The sequence below is a fragment of the Cololabis saira genome, chromosome 10 (genome assembly GCF_033807715.1).
Source record: "Cololabis saira isolate AMF1-May2022 chromosome 10, fColSai1.1, whole genome shotgun sequence".
Classification (NCBI taxonomy): domain Eukaryota; kingdom Metazoa; phylum Chordata; class Actinopteri; order Beloniformes; family Belonidae; genus Cololabis; species Cololabis saira.
The window spans coordinates 39,760,394-39,776,213 of record NC_084596.1 but is presented as its reverse complement, the minus strand read 5'-3'; the positions used below and the strand labels follow the sequence as shown (position 1 = coordinate 39,776,213).

At 41.1% G+C, this 15,820-nt stretch overlaps 1 protein-coding gene across 2 annotated transcripts; it reads right to left on the bottom strand.

Annotated features, from left to right (window-relative positions):
- Positions 1-760: 760 nt before the first annotated feature.
- LOC133453049 (UAP56-interacting factor-like) lies at positions 761-15,745 on the bottom strand. 2 transcript variants are annotated; one of them, XM_061732894.1, is made up of 9 exons: positions 15,591-15,745; positions 15,364-15,492; positions 15,103-15,269; positions 11,397-11,545; positions 9,548-9,620; positions 9,407-9,462; positions 6,061-6,135; positions 2,146-2,272; positions 761-913 (listed from the first exon to the last, which is right to left on the bottom strand). In XM_061732894.1, the coding sequence occupies exons 1-9, from the start codon at positions 15,661-15,663 to the stop codon at positions 812-814; spliced, it is 951 nt and encodes a 316-aa protein (XP_061588878.1). In that variant the 5' UTR covers positions 15,664-15,745; the 3' UTR covers positions 761-811. The 2 variants fall into 2 exon arrangements, with proteins under 2 accessions (XP_061588878.1, XP_061588879.1); XM_061732895.1 differs by having other exon boundaries at positions 15,103-15,266.
- Positions 15,746-15,820: the final 75 nt, after the last annotated feature.

Here is a 15,820-nt window from a genome sequence, read left to right as displayed (position 1 = left end):
AAATTACGAGAATAATGTCGTAGAATTGATAGAATAAAGTCATAATATGAGAATAAAGTTGTAATTTATGAGAGCTCGAACAGGAAGAGCTTCTTCTCCCTGTGTTAAAATGAGGAATATTGAGCATCTTGTGAAATTATATTTTGGTATCGGTTTCACAAATAAGAAAATACTTAATCTTTTGGCACATGAGCATCGAATTATTATCAGTATAAGGACTTTAAAACTATTGTGCAAACGACTGCGTCTATTTCCAAGAAGGAACCACAGACTTGGAAGAAATTGCGTCTTTTGTGGAAGAGGAAAATCTTTCTGATCATCCTCATTGTTTCCTGAGAAAAAACAAAACCTCTTTGAATGGAAGCAGATGGAACCACCGCTAGCCCTGACCATTACTATACTATACTATACTAGACAGCTCCTCTTCCACAAAAGACGTATGTGCTCTTCCTGTTAGAGTTCTCATAAATTACAACTTTATTCGCTTAATTTCCAATTTTTTTTGTCTTAGTTTGGCTCTAATACTCCATCGTAGAAAACAAATACTTGACAGAATATTGGTAGTGCTTCAGGTCCAGACGTGGGGAGGGGTGTTGTATCTACCGGTACGGACGACAATGGCAGGTTCTTCCAACAACATCCTCCAGGTGTGGTGATGGTCAGCGGTGCCGGTCCCCCTCACCGCCTCCCAGCCGGTGGGTCAGCACCGGCCCGGCTCGGCCCGGCTCGGCCCGGCCCGGGCGCCCCCCCCCCCCCCCCCCCCACCCTCGAGTCCCAGCAGGTTGGGGTTCCCCGTCTCCATGGCGACCGGCTAGGCCACCGTGACGAACCTGCTGCCCTTCCCGACCGGCTCCGTCGAGGCGCGGCGGTCCTTCAGGATACGGAAGCGCTCGTTCAGAGTCATGGAGGTTTGCTGTGGACAGATGAGGACACCGGGTCAGACACCGGGTCAGAGCCCCGAGCAGGAGGTCAGTCGCCCTCCTAGGGTTGCTACCTTTCCACAACGTCAGCCCCAAAACGTCTAAAATGCATAAAAATTTAAATATTATATACGAAAAAACAAAATGCTTTGATTTAAAGTTTAAAGTGCTTTAATAGCATTGAACTTGCATGACTGTAGAGACAGCCTGAACCTGAGCCTGGTCATAGTCATTTTGATGATTGAAGTGATTTCATAAAATATTTAAATTTTTTGAGATTTTTTATAGATGGAATGCGCATGACATCACAGATGCGACTTCACAGCGGGTTACGCCCCCTGAGTGTCAGAAAGACTGAGTGTCAGAAAGACTGAGTGTCAGAAAGACTGAGTGTCAGAAAGACTGAGTGGCAGTGTAAACTTTCAGTTTGAGCAACTGGAAAACATCTAAAATGGGAAAGAGTTATTGTGCGATCGACTGTACTCATAGATTTGGCAAGAAATCGGAGTTATTGTTTTACAGACTGCCAAAAAATAAGCTTAAGAGAGACAAATGGATCGCTGCAATTCACAGAAACAACTGGATTCCAGGCACCGAAACGTGGATTTGTGGTTCCCATTTTGTATCAGGTAATGTTGGATTTTTGGGTAGCTAACGTTAAACAGTCAAATCATAAAGTTCGGTGTCCTCATCACTTTAATTTCTACAACAAATCCTGTCTTGAAGTCGGACCAAGTGTCAAGACTTTTGTATTCCTTCAAGCTTTGCTTCGTGTATTTCCCCGGAGTAGAAATTAAGTACATATAAATATCAGGAAACTGGATTCGTGGCCAAATATTAATGTCCATGGACCACTGGTTCTTGGTAACTGTACCAAATATTAATGTCCATGGACCACTGGTTCTTGGGGTAACTGTACGGGTCACTGTCAAGTCCAACTGACACTAATTTAAGCTGATAATCAGCTGTTATCCAGTCTTCTCCACTAGTTGCAGCTGTTTTTGCTGATGTTTTACCACTCAGTGTGAGTAAGGGGGCTGGTCCAGTGGGGAAGTGACTTCAATGCAAACCCTCTATATGGGGTTTTCATAAACTGTGAGCCATAATCATCAAAATTATAACAAATAAAGGCTTGAAATATCTCATTTTGCATGAAGTGGGAAATAATATATTTGTTTCAAATTTTCCGACCTTCACCTGTATATTACAACAACCCCCCCCTCACCGGCTTCCCCACGCTGTTGATGTCGAACTGCAGAGGGACTCCCTTCGGGACCTTCTTCTCCGCGGTGTCCATGGCGACCGGAGCGGCGCTGGGAGCCGGGGGATGGAGAGTCCAGGCGCTGGCAGGCCTGCGGAGACGAGGAAGTTCATGACATGTTTGTGGTGGAGAAAAGGATCCAACACCTCTGTATGAACTCACTTTAACCCCTGGGTGACTGCGCTACCGGAGTGGGACTGAAATCACGTGACTCTAAAATAAAGCCTCGGCAGCGTGGCTCCAATCATTTAATTATCTGTTGTAAATGTAAATGTACTTTATTTCTATAGCCCTTTACAGCCACCTCTAGGTGAGCCAAAGTGCTTTACAGAATAAAACATACAGAAATACAACATACAATCATAAGACAGAGCAAAAAGATAAATAGAATAAAAGAAAAAGAGTAAAAAGTGTCACCACACTACTGGGTATTAAAAACCCGGTAGTGTATTAAATAAATAGGTTTTAAGGTTTGATTTAAAAAGGCCCAGGTCAGAGGTACTGTAGTGCGTAGGTTGCTGGGGAGCTAAAAAGGTTCTGCACGCAACACCAACTAGTGTACAAGCTTTATCAGAAGTAAACTTTTTTTAGCATTGTTTGACAGTTGATTATTTATTTTTTTGTTGTTGTTTTTTTCCCAATAGAGCCGTCCTCTTGTCTCAAAGTGTGAAAAACATCATAATTCATATTATTATGCAATGATGTATTTCAAATAAACTTGAACTTGAACTGACATGTAGAGATGAATGCAGCTCATAACGAGGAGTGGTTTAGTGATGGACGATGACTTCTAAACCGCAGAGGAAAAGCACGCTGGTAAGACTGCAAGCCAAGGAGGGAACCAAAAACACAGATCTGGGGCCGGATTCACAAAACATTCTTAAAGAAAAAAGTGTCATTTTTTTCTTAAGTTCAGTCTTAAGAAGAAAAAAGAGAAGAAGTCATATTCTCCAAAAAAGTTCTAAGTATTTTCTCAACTTTCTTCTTAAGTTTCTTATTAAGAAAAAACTTAAGAATAAATGGTATTCTTGAAATAAAAGTTCTCAAATTTGTTCTTGACTTTTTTCTTAACTTTAAGACAACCTTGACCTGTCTTAAAATTTCTCTAATATCACCTTTTTCAACACATTTTAGACAAGTTTAGACTAGTAGGTCATAGTTTGAGGATATACTAATAATATACTTTGTAATTAATTACACAAAGAGCCTGTTAAAGGAGCCGTCTGTAAGAAATGGCCAAAACTGGTACTGCAGTCACTTTCAAAATATTGTTGAGCGGCGTGTACCCTCCCCCTCCTCCCCCCGACCAGAGGTTGCCAGGTAGGCTGCAGAATGCAGCAGGAACGTAGGCTGCCATGGCTGCGATAATTAGAGCCGAGCTGGCAACCCGGATGCCGAAACAATACTGACTTGGTGATTGGGAGATAGGTGGAGGGTGGAGCTTCAGAAACAATACTGACTTGGTGATTGGGAGATAGGTGGAGGGTGGAGCTTCAGAAACAATACTGACTTGGTGATTGGGAGATATGTGGAGGGTGGAGCTTCAGAAACAATACTGACTTGGTGATTGGGAGATAGGTGGAGGGTGGAGCTTCAGAAACAATACTGACTTGGTGATTGGGAGATAGGTGGAGGGTGGAGCTTCAGAAACAATACTGACTTGGTGATTGGGAGATAGGTGGAGGGTGGAGCTTCAGGCCAAAACAAAAAATGACAACATAAACATCAGTTGAGGGCTGCAACTCCTCTTTTTAAACTGGAATATCCTGGCTTGAGTGCTGTTGTCAGTGACATAAGTATTTGAAATGAACATGATTTTTAAATGTCTGTTGACATATCGGGGTCATTTTATGATTCGTTTTATTATTGCTCTTACATACAGCTCCTTTAAATGTTTGTTAGCATGTTAGTTAGCGTGGTAGTTCATTATTATTAATTTTCCCCAATAGTATTTTTTTTCAACACATCAATCTCATCCACCATAACCTTGAAAAGTTCCTGCTTCTCTTTTTCTCCTTCTCCATGTTTAGTGAGTGACTGACGGTTAAGACCCAAACTACCTATAAATGTTGTTTGTTGGCGCGTGCAATGCAATGACATATTTTAAGAAGTTCTTAAGTAGGAAAAATAAGAAATTCGTCAGAAATGACAGTTCTTAAGAAAATATTGAGGAATTGCACTTAAGAACTTTCTTATGAACTTCTTAATTTTAGATGTTAAGACTTTTCTTAAGATTGTTCTTAAGAACATATTGGTGAATCTGGCCCCGGGTTCTGTTTCAGTCAGAAGATTACAAAGACAGATGATATGGGGCAGAAAGGTTCTGAGAACGCAAGACAAACCATCAGAAACCCCCAGGATCACCATGAGAAAACAAGGGGTCCCCCAGCAACACATCAGCAGAACTCCTGCAGCAGTACAGGATCCCAGCAGCCAGAGTCAACGGGAGTGCAGGAGGCTTCTCTGATTACATGACAACAAACATGCCACCTTGGGTTGTCAACAAGCCGTTTTAAAAGGACGAGGTTATAGTTACTAATACGGGACGTGATTTGTCCCGTATTTTAATTAACGCCCCATACACACGTCTGTCACACACACATCAACACTAAATTTAACAATAATGAACAAAATAAAACACAGGAAACATTAACGCCTATCTTTCTATGTTATTGTTATAAATATATATTATTTCCCCACTATATTCAAAGTGACATACCGTATTTTCTGGACTATAAGCCGCTACTTTTTTCCTAGGTTTTGAACCGTGCGGCTTATACAAAGGTGAGGCTATTCTGTGGATTTTTCTTCCACCGCTCGGGGCGCTCTAACCGGAATTAGAATCAAAACTAAGACAAAATAAATGCAAAGAAGAATATGCTACTTCTTCTTTAGCAGATAGAAGTAGGTAGAAGCAGATTTCAAACAGATAAATAGATAAATAAATACCGGTTATTTTCTCTTGGTTCAGTCCAGTTTTAATAAGCAAAGTTGCTGCCGTGTTAAAAGACACTGTTAGGAAAGGATCTATTTAAGTACAAACATGTACATCATTTACAGTTCAAAATCCTTCTGTACATGTAGTAAATATCTAATCTAACAACATAAATATCTGCGACTTGCATATCTTTTTTTTTAAATAAAAGTGGGTGCGGCTTATATACAGGTGCGGCTTGTATATCTTTTTTTTATTGTTTTTTTTTTTAAATAGAGCGGGTGCGGCTTATATACAGGTGCGGCTTATAGTCCAGAAAATACGGTATTTCAAGCCTTTATTTGTTATGATTTTGGTGATTATGGCTTACAGTTTATGAAAACCCCAAATAAAAAATAAATTAGAGAATATTTTATGAAATCAATAAACAATTCCATCATCAAAATTATAACAAATAAAGGTTTAACATATCTTGCTTTGCATGTAATAAGACTAGGCAATATATTAGTTTCACCTTTTAAGTTGAATTATTGAACTTTTACACCATATTCTTCACCTGTAGCTATATTATACATCTTAGCTGATGTGGTCAAACAGTAGCATAGGAGGATATTTCAGTTTCTATATGGTTGTCTGTCTCTACAGTCATGCAAGTTCAATGCTATTAAAGCACTTTAAACTTCAAATCAAAGCATTTTGTTTTTTCATATAAAATAAACACATTTCTATGCAGTTTAGAACGTTTGGGGCTTTTTTTTGGCTCCTGCGCTGCTGAAATCGGGGCGTCCCTTATTTCTATTTCTGAAAGGTGGCAACCCTAGTTACGGTGGACTGGAGGGAGTCTAGACTCTGAGACTCGAGTGTGATCAGGTCTGACAACATGGTTTTATTTCATATTCATACTATTGTGTGCAGGTGACGGCTTCTTTGTGCTGCAGACTTACTCTGGCTGAGTCCTGGCTGTGGGGTTGTCAATTGAAACCGTCAAGATTCCAGTCGTAGCTGCTGGTGGGCGCCACCTAGCGGACAAACGGCACATGTGTCAGTCACACAACAGAAAGACCCAATTATACCAAATCAGGGGTTTATTTTAGCTTTTGTACATATACGGTTGCAACAAAAGATTTATAAAAGAAAAATGTTTCATGTCTGATGGTAAAATAGAGGAAACGTCCGTTAAACCACTTGGAAAATTCCACATGAGGGTTTTTTGTTTGTTTTTTTGCCAACTGACATGAGTTGAGTGGAGGTTCAGTTATGTCTTCAAAAACCAACCAAAACGTTTGAGAAGACTTTTTGACCTTCAGAAGTCTGGTTCATAGTTGGGATCAATTTCCAGACACCTGAAGGTCCCACGTTCATCTAAATATGAAGACACAAATACGAAACACGGCCATCGCACCGGCGGCTTCTGTGTCCACAAGATGAAGGTAATTTAGGGTGAAATGCGCTGATCAACACCTGCACAACAAGACTTTGTGAAGATGCTGGATATGTATAGACAGGCAGACAGCCACTGCTCTAAAACCACCATAGAAGAAGCCAGATTACAGTTTGTAGCTAAAAAAAATTCTCCCCCATGATTTGAAAAATATATATTATTATTATGATCATTATTTTTTGAGCTGTGTCCTGTGGTCTGATGAGATTAAAATGGAGGCGTTTGGTCTTTATAGTCATAGATCTGTTTGGAGGAAAGGGGGGAGTCTGCAGGCCTGAGGACCATCCCAACTGTAAGGCACGGCGGTGGCAGCATCATGTTGATGGAGCCATGAGGAAAGAAGACCTCGTGGATAAAATATCTCAAGAGACCAGCCAAAATGCTTGGGCCTGGATAGATCTTCAAGTGGACAAAACAAAAAGCATCCGTCCATTTATCCTGTACAGGTCACAGGTACCCGAGAAAATGTGTCTTGTTTACTTAAAGGGGACCTATTATGAAAAACAGGTTTTCTCTTGCTTTAACATATATAAAGTGGTTTCCCCTCAGCCTGCCAACTCAGAGAAGGAGGAAAGCAACCAAATTCTGCAGTGTCTGTACAGCCGCCCGGATGAGACATCCAGTGTGATGTGGATCTACGAGCCAATCAGATTAGCGCATTTTCGTTACGTAAGCAAAATGCAAACCACGCCCACAACTATAAAACCGTGTAACTGCATGTGAGAGTCCGACTATCGTAGCACTGCATGACATCGAACGCTCTCTGTCCATCTCCCTCCAGCAGCTGCCACTTTATTGAGGTTTTTGTAGTGAAATGAGGAGGAATCATAGAGATAACTTCTCATTTCAACTAACTGGATCAGCCGTTCTTCATCCGTGACTGTTTCCTACAGCGCTTTCAACCGGCTTTTGACACAAGCGACAAGAAAATAGAAGCAGGGTGTCCGACAAATGTTCAGCTCAAAACGGCGGCCGCGTCGCTGCGGCCAGTTAGGACAGTCCAATAGAAAATAAAGCAATGGAATTGATTTTGTCGCTGACGCTCACTCGCATCGCATGCAGTTATGACACGGTGTAACTCTGCCGGCCGGAGCTTCCACCATTTTTTCGTAGCGGTGTATCGCGTCATTCAGGCAGCCAATCAGCACAGAGCCTCATTATCATAGCCCCGCCCACTCAGAATCCTGCATATATAATGAGGTTAGAGAATGGGAAGATAAAGACATGTTTAGAGCAGGGGTCTTCAACTAGATTAGGCAGGGGGCCACATCTGCAAAAAGACTGTATGGAGAGGGCCGCACTGGAAATTTGGGGGTTTTCAAAATGTATTTTGCACTCAAAGACGAAGATTTATGTATATATAATACATTTGTGCTCAGGAATGAGCAGGAGAATATATATCTGTCTAGTTTACATAATAATTATGTATTAATTGTCTCCACATTTAGTCATTGTGAATGTTAAATATAATATTCAGATAAAGAAATATTATTTTAAATGCAAGTTCATTTTGAAACCATGCATTGTACAAACTTAATGAAGTTGATATTGATCTACTTTTAATAAAACACGCCTTAATGACAAAGCACCACTTTCCACCAAGATTTCCTTATTTGAATATTATATTAAGCATTGAGCACAAGCATTTCAGTCCATTTATTTCCTTTATTCCTTTATTTATGACACATCTGTGCATTATATCAGCAAAACAAAACAATCGCATGAAATTATAGGAGGCTTAGAAGTTCATCTGAAATGCAAAGTCCTCATTTAGAGATTCAAATGAAAAAAATTCAGGCCAATCCTAGAAGCCTAATGATGTAAACAAGTCCTCTATAAACGGAGGTTAATAACAAATAATGTGACAAACATTATCACTGTGCAACACTGGCCAAAAATCAGAAGTAGTAAAAAACATCTCCAACAGAGATTAACATGTACAAACACTGTCCAATGAATCATTAACCAACTGAAAAGGCTACCAAGCATCTTAAAAGGAGCATGAGGCAGGATTGAGGCAGGATTTATGAAAAAAAATTGTATACGTTTTAAGTTTTCTAGTAATAATGTCAGATGAAGCGTTCCAAACCCAAAAGAATGATTCCTCTAGTGAATCTCTCCGTTGCCTTGAACAGGCTGTGTGCTGCAAAATGTGCTGCAATTGTGACCGGAATTTCCCGCGCTGTCCTGCGGATGTGACGTCAAATGACGCTGCATGCACGTTCTCGGCGGCGCACGAGTAAACATTGGATACGCGTTTGAGTCACGGAGGCAGCTTCAACTTGAATTGGGACTGAAAACAGATGCTGACATGGCTCATTTCCTACTGACCAGGTAAGATAACATTGTAAGTCATATTTAGAGCTTGATTTGAACGGCGCTCCCGTGCCGGCTTCGCTGTTGGCTGCAGGAACCCCGACGGCCGTCGTGGCGCTAATGAGTCTCTTTTCTTATTCTTGCCTCATGCTCCTTTAAACTTTTATTAATTAACAAAATGCCATATGTAAACCATGTTAGTTTCGCTTGCCGGCCGGAAGTGACGGCCGATCGATCGGGACAACAGTACTTCCCCCCCCCTTTTTGAAATATGACCAGGGGCCACATAAAAGCTCCTGGCGGGCCGCAAGTGGCCCGCGGGCCGCCAGTTGCATAACCCTGGTTTAGAGGCTGAATTTCTAATTTATTTAGCAAAAACAATCAAAAGCTTGTTTTTAGGACATTCCAGGCCTGTTTAAAATAGGGATTAGATGCCATAATATGCCCTTTAAAGCTTATGAAAACCTCAGTGTTCATGATTATTGTGGTGAGTTATCAGTAAAGTAAAGAAGACGGCCTGTGAGGAGACTTACTGGCGTGTTTTGACTGGAGGGGGGCGGGGACCCGGCTTCTGGACCTGGGCCTGGACCTGCAGAGGACATGCAGCAGGATGACCAGTCTTACCGTGCACAGATTTCAACTGAAAGCGGGACGTTCAAACCGTCTTTAAGCACCTTGAGCCCTCTGTGAAACAGAAACGTGGCCTGGCGAGCTTCCCTCTGGGTCTGCTGGACCGGCGGAGGAGGTCTGCGTTGTTAAAACAAGAAGAAAGAGGAGTGAAATGCAGCTGCGTAAACAGTGCAGGTCCATCAGAGGGACTTGCATGTGGTGCATTTAATCAAATACTGGGAGAAACTAGGGATGCCCCGATACCAGTATCGGTATCGGGGCCGATACTGCTCTAATATACTCGTACTCGCAAAAATTCTCCTAAACCACTTCATTGTTGTTGTAGTTACTGATTAGTGACTCTAGGGGGAGATGTTGAGCTGCAGGCAGCGTGGTGATGAGAAGAGAGTGATACCCAGTGCTCGAGTTGAGGGAGGATGAGGGGGGATGGCATCCCCCCTGATATAAATACAGTCCAAATCATCCCCCCCTGTAAAACTGCCATCCCCCCTTTCCATCCCTTATGTCATTTCATCAATGAATGTGGTTTTACTGCTATTTCAACATTTAGAGTCATCACCAGAAAAATAACTTATTTGACAATTTTCACCTGTTTCAAGTACATTTTCACTTGAAATAAGTAGAAAGATCTGCCAGTGGAACAAGATTTATCTTCTCATTACAAACAAAAAAATCTTGTTCCACTGGCAGATTTTTCTACTTATTTCAAGTGAAAATCTACTTGAAACAGGTGAAAATTGTTGTTTTTTCCAGTGATGACTCTTGTTTTAAGTGTAATAAGATTTTTTTTTACTAAAATGAGACATTTTAACTAGAAATAGGACAAATATTCTTATTTTGAGTTTTTGCAGTGATCCATTTTACTTATCCTGTGAAGGACAGGGTCATATTGATAAGTTCAGAAAACTTTTTTTTATTGTTGTGTTTTGATGTATTTGATGTAAGCCCAGTGGATATTTAAAGCTTACAGAAGGCTGCATTTAACTGCTGCTATGTCATTCCTGCAGTATTTCTGCAGGTGTTTTGGTCACTGCTATTATTTGTAATATATTATATTATTTGTAATCAGCACAAATTATCTGCCCCCATATGATAAAATCCACCATCCCCCCTGATTTCTTTTTACAACTCGAGTACTGGTGATACCCATGAGTGAGACTGGCAGCGCCGTTTCAGGCAAGATAGCGACAATTAATGCAGCGGGACGTCAGCAGTGTGGACATATTTCAAAATAAGGGACGACGACAGAAGCAAGGCAGACTGAAGCTACTGCTGCTAAGGTAAGAGGAGGGAAGGAGAATACGTCGTTTAATACCAGCAACTTGATAAAACATCTCAAGACGCATCATAAAGCTGAGTATACGGAGTTTTCTAATGTTACTGCAAGAACAAAACAGCCAACATTAGCTCAGGTTCTGCAAAAGAGACAGACAAGAGACGACCCACGGGCCGTTAAAATAACGGAGGCTCTAACCCGTTATATAGCTGGATGAGCAGCCACTGAAGTTGGAGAAGACGAAGCATTTTTCCGTCTTCTCGACGCACTCGAGCCGCGATATGATGTTTCATTGATGTGTTATATGTTTGATATTTTATTAAATGTGAAGACAGTGCCGGTATGGAGACTTTTTATTTACACAGAAAGATTAATTTTTTTTTAAGATAGTTATACCACTCATTTTATTTATTTTGATTGAATTTATTCATTGCAAATAAAACCTGTCTTCCAATTCATTGCATTTTTCATTGCATTTTTAGCCTAGTTATTTTTGTGGTAGAAGTATCGTATCGGTACTCTGTATCGGCGAGTACACAAATTAAAATACTTCAGTATAAAACAGTAACACGGATGTGACCAACGTTACAGCGCCGTGTTTCGTAGGATGTTCTCACCGCCGCCGCAGCTGGAAGGGTCTCCGGGGAGACGGTGCGTTCTGGCCCCGGAGCGGGTCGGCCGGCCCGTACGGCTGATGCTGGACCTCCGGCCTCCGGTACTGGGTCTCTGTGTGCTGAGGGAAGGGCCTCGTTTTCTGTCTCGATCTCTGAGGAGTCAAGACAAGTTAGGATCTGGTTATACTGTAGTTATCTAATAAACAAATCATTGATAAAACATTCACTTTAGATCAATCAAGAGACTATACATGGAGTTTTTGGCATAACCAGACTGCACAGCGATGTGTTTAACAGCTATCAAAACATGGCAGGCAGGAGTTTTACAGACAGCAGTATCTACTGTACACAAACATTTATTTTCACATCATATTAGACATTTTTCTTTAAAAATGCTCTTTAACATTAACATTTAAAAAGCAGCGTTTTAGGTTTGCTGGGATTATTTCACACGCACTTTTCAATGAGTTGCCATGTGTCCATTTAAGAAGATTAAATGGTGCAAAAGTCAGAAAAAAGACTGGATTTTTCTCTTTGGATGTCAAGTATGTTTGAATAAAAAGCGACACTTGCTGGCCAAAATGGAAATAGTCAACAACATTAACAAGGCAAACTGAGACATGGTTACAACAAAGTTATAATAGTTATAGTTTTTTTCCAGTGTGTTTGATCAGTGTAGTTTTAATTAGTTTAACAAATCAGTAATTTTAGTTTTGAAAAAATGGTTGGTTTTAGAGGTGTTGACTTACAGATACTGTCAAAACATATATAGGATGAAAGAATCTTATCAACAATGGCATAAAGAACAAAAATCCTTTATTTATTCCTTTGAGTCATTTAAATTAGAAAACAGTACTTGGAAAAATGAAATGCCGAAAATAAAAAACACACAAAATGAAAAAAACAAGTACATTTTACTTGTAATTGTGTTTTGTTTCAGTTAGTTTTACATTGTTCATTTTAGTTTTTCATTAAGATTCTTTTTTTTTTTTTTATAAACATCTTTAGTTTTTGTTTCAGGATTATTCTTTTACTTTTTTTTCTTTTTTAGTCTCAGTTTAGATCAACTATAATACATTTAACTATCCGACCCTTTGGCTCATAACAAGAACAACATACCTGCATAGCTCAGTGTTTTAAAATACAACAGGTCGCTTTGTTTCTGCTTGTTTTTTTTGTTTTTCTTCATGAAAGGGGGGGGATATCGGTAATTTATTATTGTTAAAATGGAGACAACTCCACAATGTTAGTCAGTAGGCTTTATAATAATTAGATTAGTCTATTCCTATGTTCTTTTTGTTTCCCTCTTATTCGCTTTATTTAAAAAAGACAAACAAGCAACTGATGTCTTACAGCACATTTAGAAGACGACAACCAAACTAGAGATACTAAATGCTGCATGAAAACTTAAAAAAAATTGACTTCATTAAAAAAAATACATTAATAAATAAGAATATGCACACTTTGTGATTCATAACTGGCAGCTGGCAGTTCAGCTGTCAAGAATGGCTCTGGTCTCTGATCCCAGTTTCAGCCTCTACTTGATGCTAAAATAACTTGTCCACAAGGGACAAGGCTGAAAGATCAATGCTGATTGCCAGCGACTACCCAAAAGTTGCATTTACAAAGTATGAAACCTTTTCAGAATAATGTTCCAGATTAAAAAGTTGCAAAGACCTTGAACGCCCCATTATTTACGGTACAAAATATCATCAAAAGATTTCCAGAATCCAAAGAAATCTCTGTACACTCAAGACAACCCTGAACATCATTATTGGATGGTTACAATCTTCAGGCCCTCAAACAGCAATGCTTTAAAATCAGTCGTGATTTTCTAATGAATATTCACTGCATGGGCTCAGATCACTTCCGGGAATCAGATAGTTGACTATATCACACAAACAGTTTTATCCAAAGAAGCAGCCGTATGTGAACACGACCCGAAGCTCCGAAGCTTATTTTAAATGGACTGAGACAAAGTGGGGAAACTGTCCTGCGGTCTGATGAATCTTAATTTGGAAATCTATTTGAAAACAATGAAGGCCGAAGACCAAAGAGGAGATGGACCATCCAGTTATTTTATCAGTATTCAGTTAAAAACCTGCATGGTGTATGGGGTTTGCACTAGTGCCTACGGGATGGGCAGCTTGCACATCTGAAAAAGAAACATCTCTGCTGAAATGCACATACAGGCTTGGGAGCAACGTGTGCTCATGTAGCCACATTTGGAAGAGAAGTCTGGAAATTTCACAGAGACAACCGTGAACCAAAGTACAAGCTTGTAATAGAAAAGCCTGGGAGCAAACTTTGTCTGTTTGCAGTCCAAATCTTACACCATTTGGCGCATCCTGAAAAAATAAAATAAATAAAATAAAATGGATGGGACAACTTTTTTTTCCAGAAACTCCAGTAACGGGTCTCCTCAGTTATAAGGCAGATGAGAACTGTTGGGGGATGTTTCAATGTGGTAAACATTGTGCTGTACCACCTTTTTTCAGACGCATTACTGCCTTACATCAAGTACAAAATTACTTCACTTTTACTTAAGAAGGTACATTACTCTATTAAGACATTTGCTTCTATGTTGCACTACAAATATAAAGTGAGATAATGCCATTTTCAAATCATTGCTTTCTGTTTTCATTTATATTTTACGCAGTGTCCTCACAGTTTTGGTTTTGGGGTTGTATGTTTAAGTGGACTGAGGCCTGCCTGACAAAGCTATTCAACAGAAGGTGTTTTCACCTCTTCTGTCATCTGAGAAGCCTTTACAACCTTGCTCTGTTCTGCTCGTTTTCATTACCTACAAACTGCATCCAAATGCTTCACAGTGTGGCCTGAATCTTTAGTGCCATCCTGCCAGGTAACTGCTGCTCTTACCTGGCTGACTGCTGCTCTTAAGCTGGGCATACACTGCGCAATATTTTAAATCGTTTGATTCAGCCCCATCTCAAACTGCACGACTAGATCACTGACTTCAAAAGTTCACAGCCCACGATTTATAGTCTCACACTGTACGACCCGATGCTCTGATGCTCCGTCTGCTCACACTATACGATCATAATCCTCATGTCGGACTTCTGTTACTGGAACTACAACGTCAAACAGAAGTGGAAATGGAGGAACCCAGAAGTGGGAAACACCGAAGATGCTCAGCAAAAACAAACACGCTGCCAATTAGTGCCATTCTGTGTGGCGATAAATGAAAAAAGATTAGACAACGTCGTGATTGGACAAGGAATTGGCTGGGCAGACGTGGGAAATACAGCCTTTTTTCTGCTATTAAAACATGATTTGTAATGTGAATTTGCAACACTTAAACTAAAAATAATAGTTTTTGACGTGACATCAGAGATTGCGCATGCTCTCTGTGAAAGGATGATCCAATCGGGTCGTAGCTGCTTCAACTGTGCGATTCCTTCACGAGGAGCGACCAGGATTTCAAACATGTTTGATTTTCTTGCGTTACCCCACGTTTACTGCACAAGGCACGACCAATGATTGGGTTGAAATCTGGCCCGATCCAAAAAATAGATGCACGAGAGGAAAATCAGTTAAAAACGAGCCGACAATCGCACAGTGTCTGCCCGGCTTTACCTGGCTGCTGTTACCTGACTGCTGTTACCTGGCTGCTGTTACCTGACTGCTGTTACCTGGCTGCTCTTACCTGGCTGCTGTTACCTGGCTGCTCCTACCTGGCTGCTCTTACCTGTCCGGCTGCAGCTCTGGTGAAGGGTCCAGCTCGTCTCAGCAGGACAGACGTCCTCCTGGCTGCCAGGCCTGTGATGACCCCTTGACCCCGCCGGCGACCCAGCGGTGGAGGAAGCCTCCTGTTTCTTAGTCTAGCCATCAGCCCTGGCGGCGCAGCGCCTCCTGCTGAGGATCAAAGCAGGGGTCACACACAGGGGCGTGGCCACCTGGACAGGTGGTCACGTGACCAGGTGATCACGTGACCGGGGACAGCACGCACCTCCAGTCCTCTGGGAAACTCCTCTCTCTTCACTTAAAGGGCCTTTCCTTCTGAATGGTCTGCGGCTGACGCTGCCGGCGTGTCTCCTTTTTAGCTGTGTCTCTCTTCTGTTCAACCGAATGATGTCATCTGTCAGAACCACCACGACAGTAATCATAAGCAAAGGATTTATTTATCAGTCTCACCCCACTGTTGACACCATACAGCAGGATTAATGAGAACCTTACCCAAGGACATATCGACTTTATCGGGAACTGGTGGCCTTTTCCCGTGTGCCGCTGTAAAACCGTCTTTATTCATGGTTTAGACGGCGCCAAAGCGAACAATAATATGAGCCGTTTTAGCAGCTAGTGGAAGCTACAGCTGCTGCAACACAAACCTCCCCCCCGTACGTCATCAGCGCCGCGCATGCGCCATGAGGACAGAATAGACAGGTGCATTCTGGGAAGTGTAGTTA

What these genes read in the sequence shown, in the direction of transcription:
- LOC133453049 (XM_061732894.1), bottom strand. Translation starts at nt 15,663, where the DNA reads ATGAATAAAGACGGTTTTACAGCGGCACACGGGAAAAGGCCACCAGTT. An exon ending in CCAGAGCTGCAGCCGGACAG is followed by an intron (nt 11,546 to 15,102) that starts GTAAGAGCAGCC and finishes TTGACTCCTCAG; the next exon opens with AGATCGAGACAGAAAACGAG. An exon ending in TCAACAGCGTGGGGAAGCCG is followed by an intron (nt 914 to 2,145) that starts GTGAGGGGGGGG and finishes ATCTGTCCACAG; the next exon opens with CAAACCTCCATGACTCTGAA.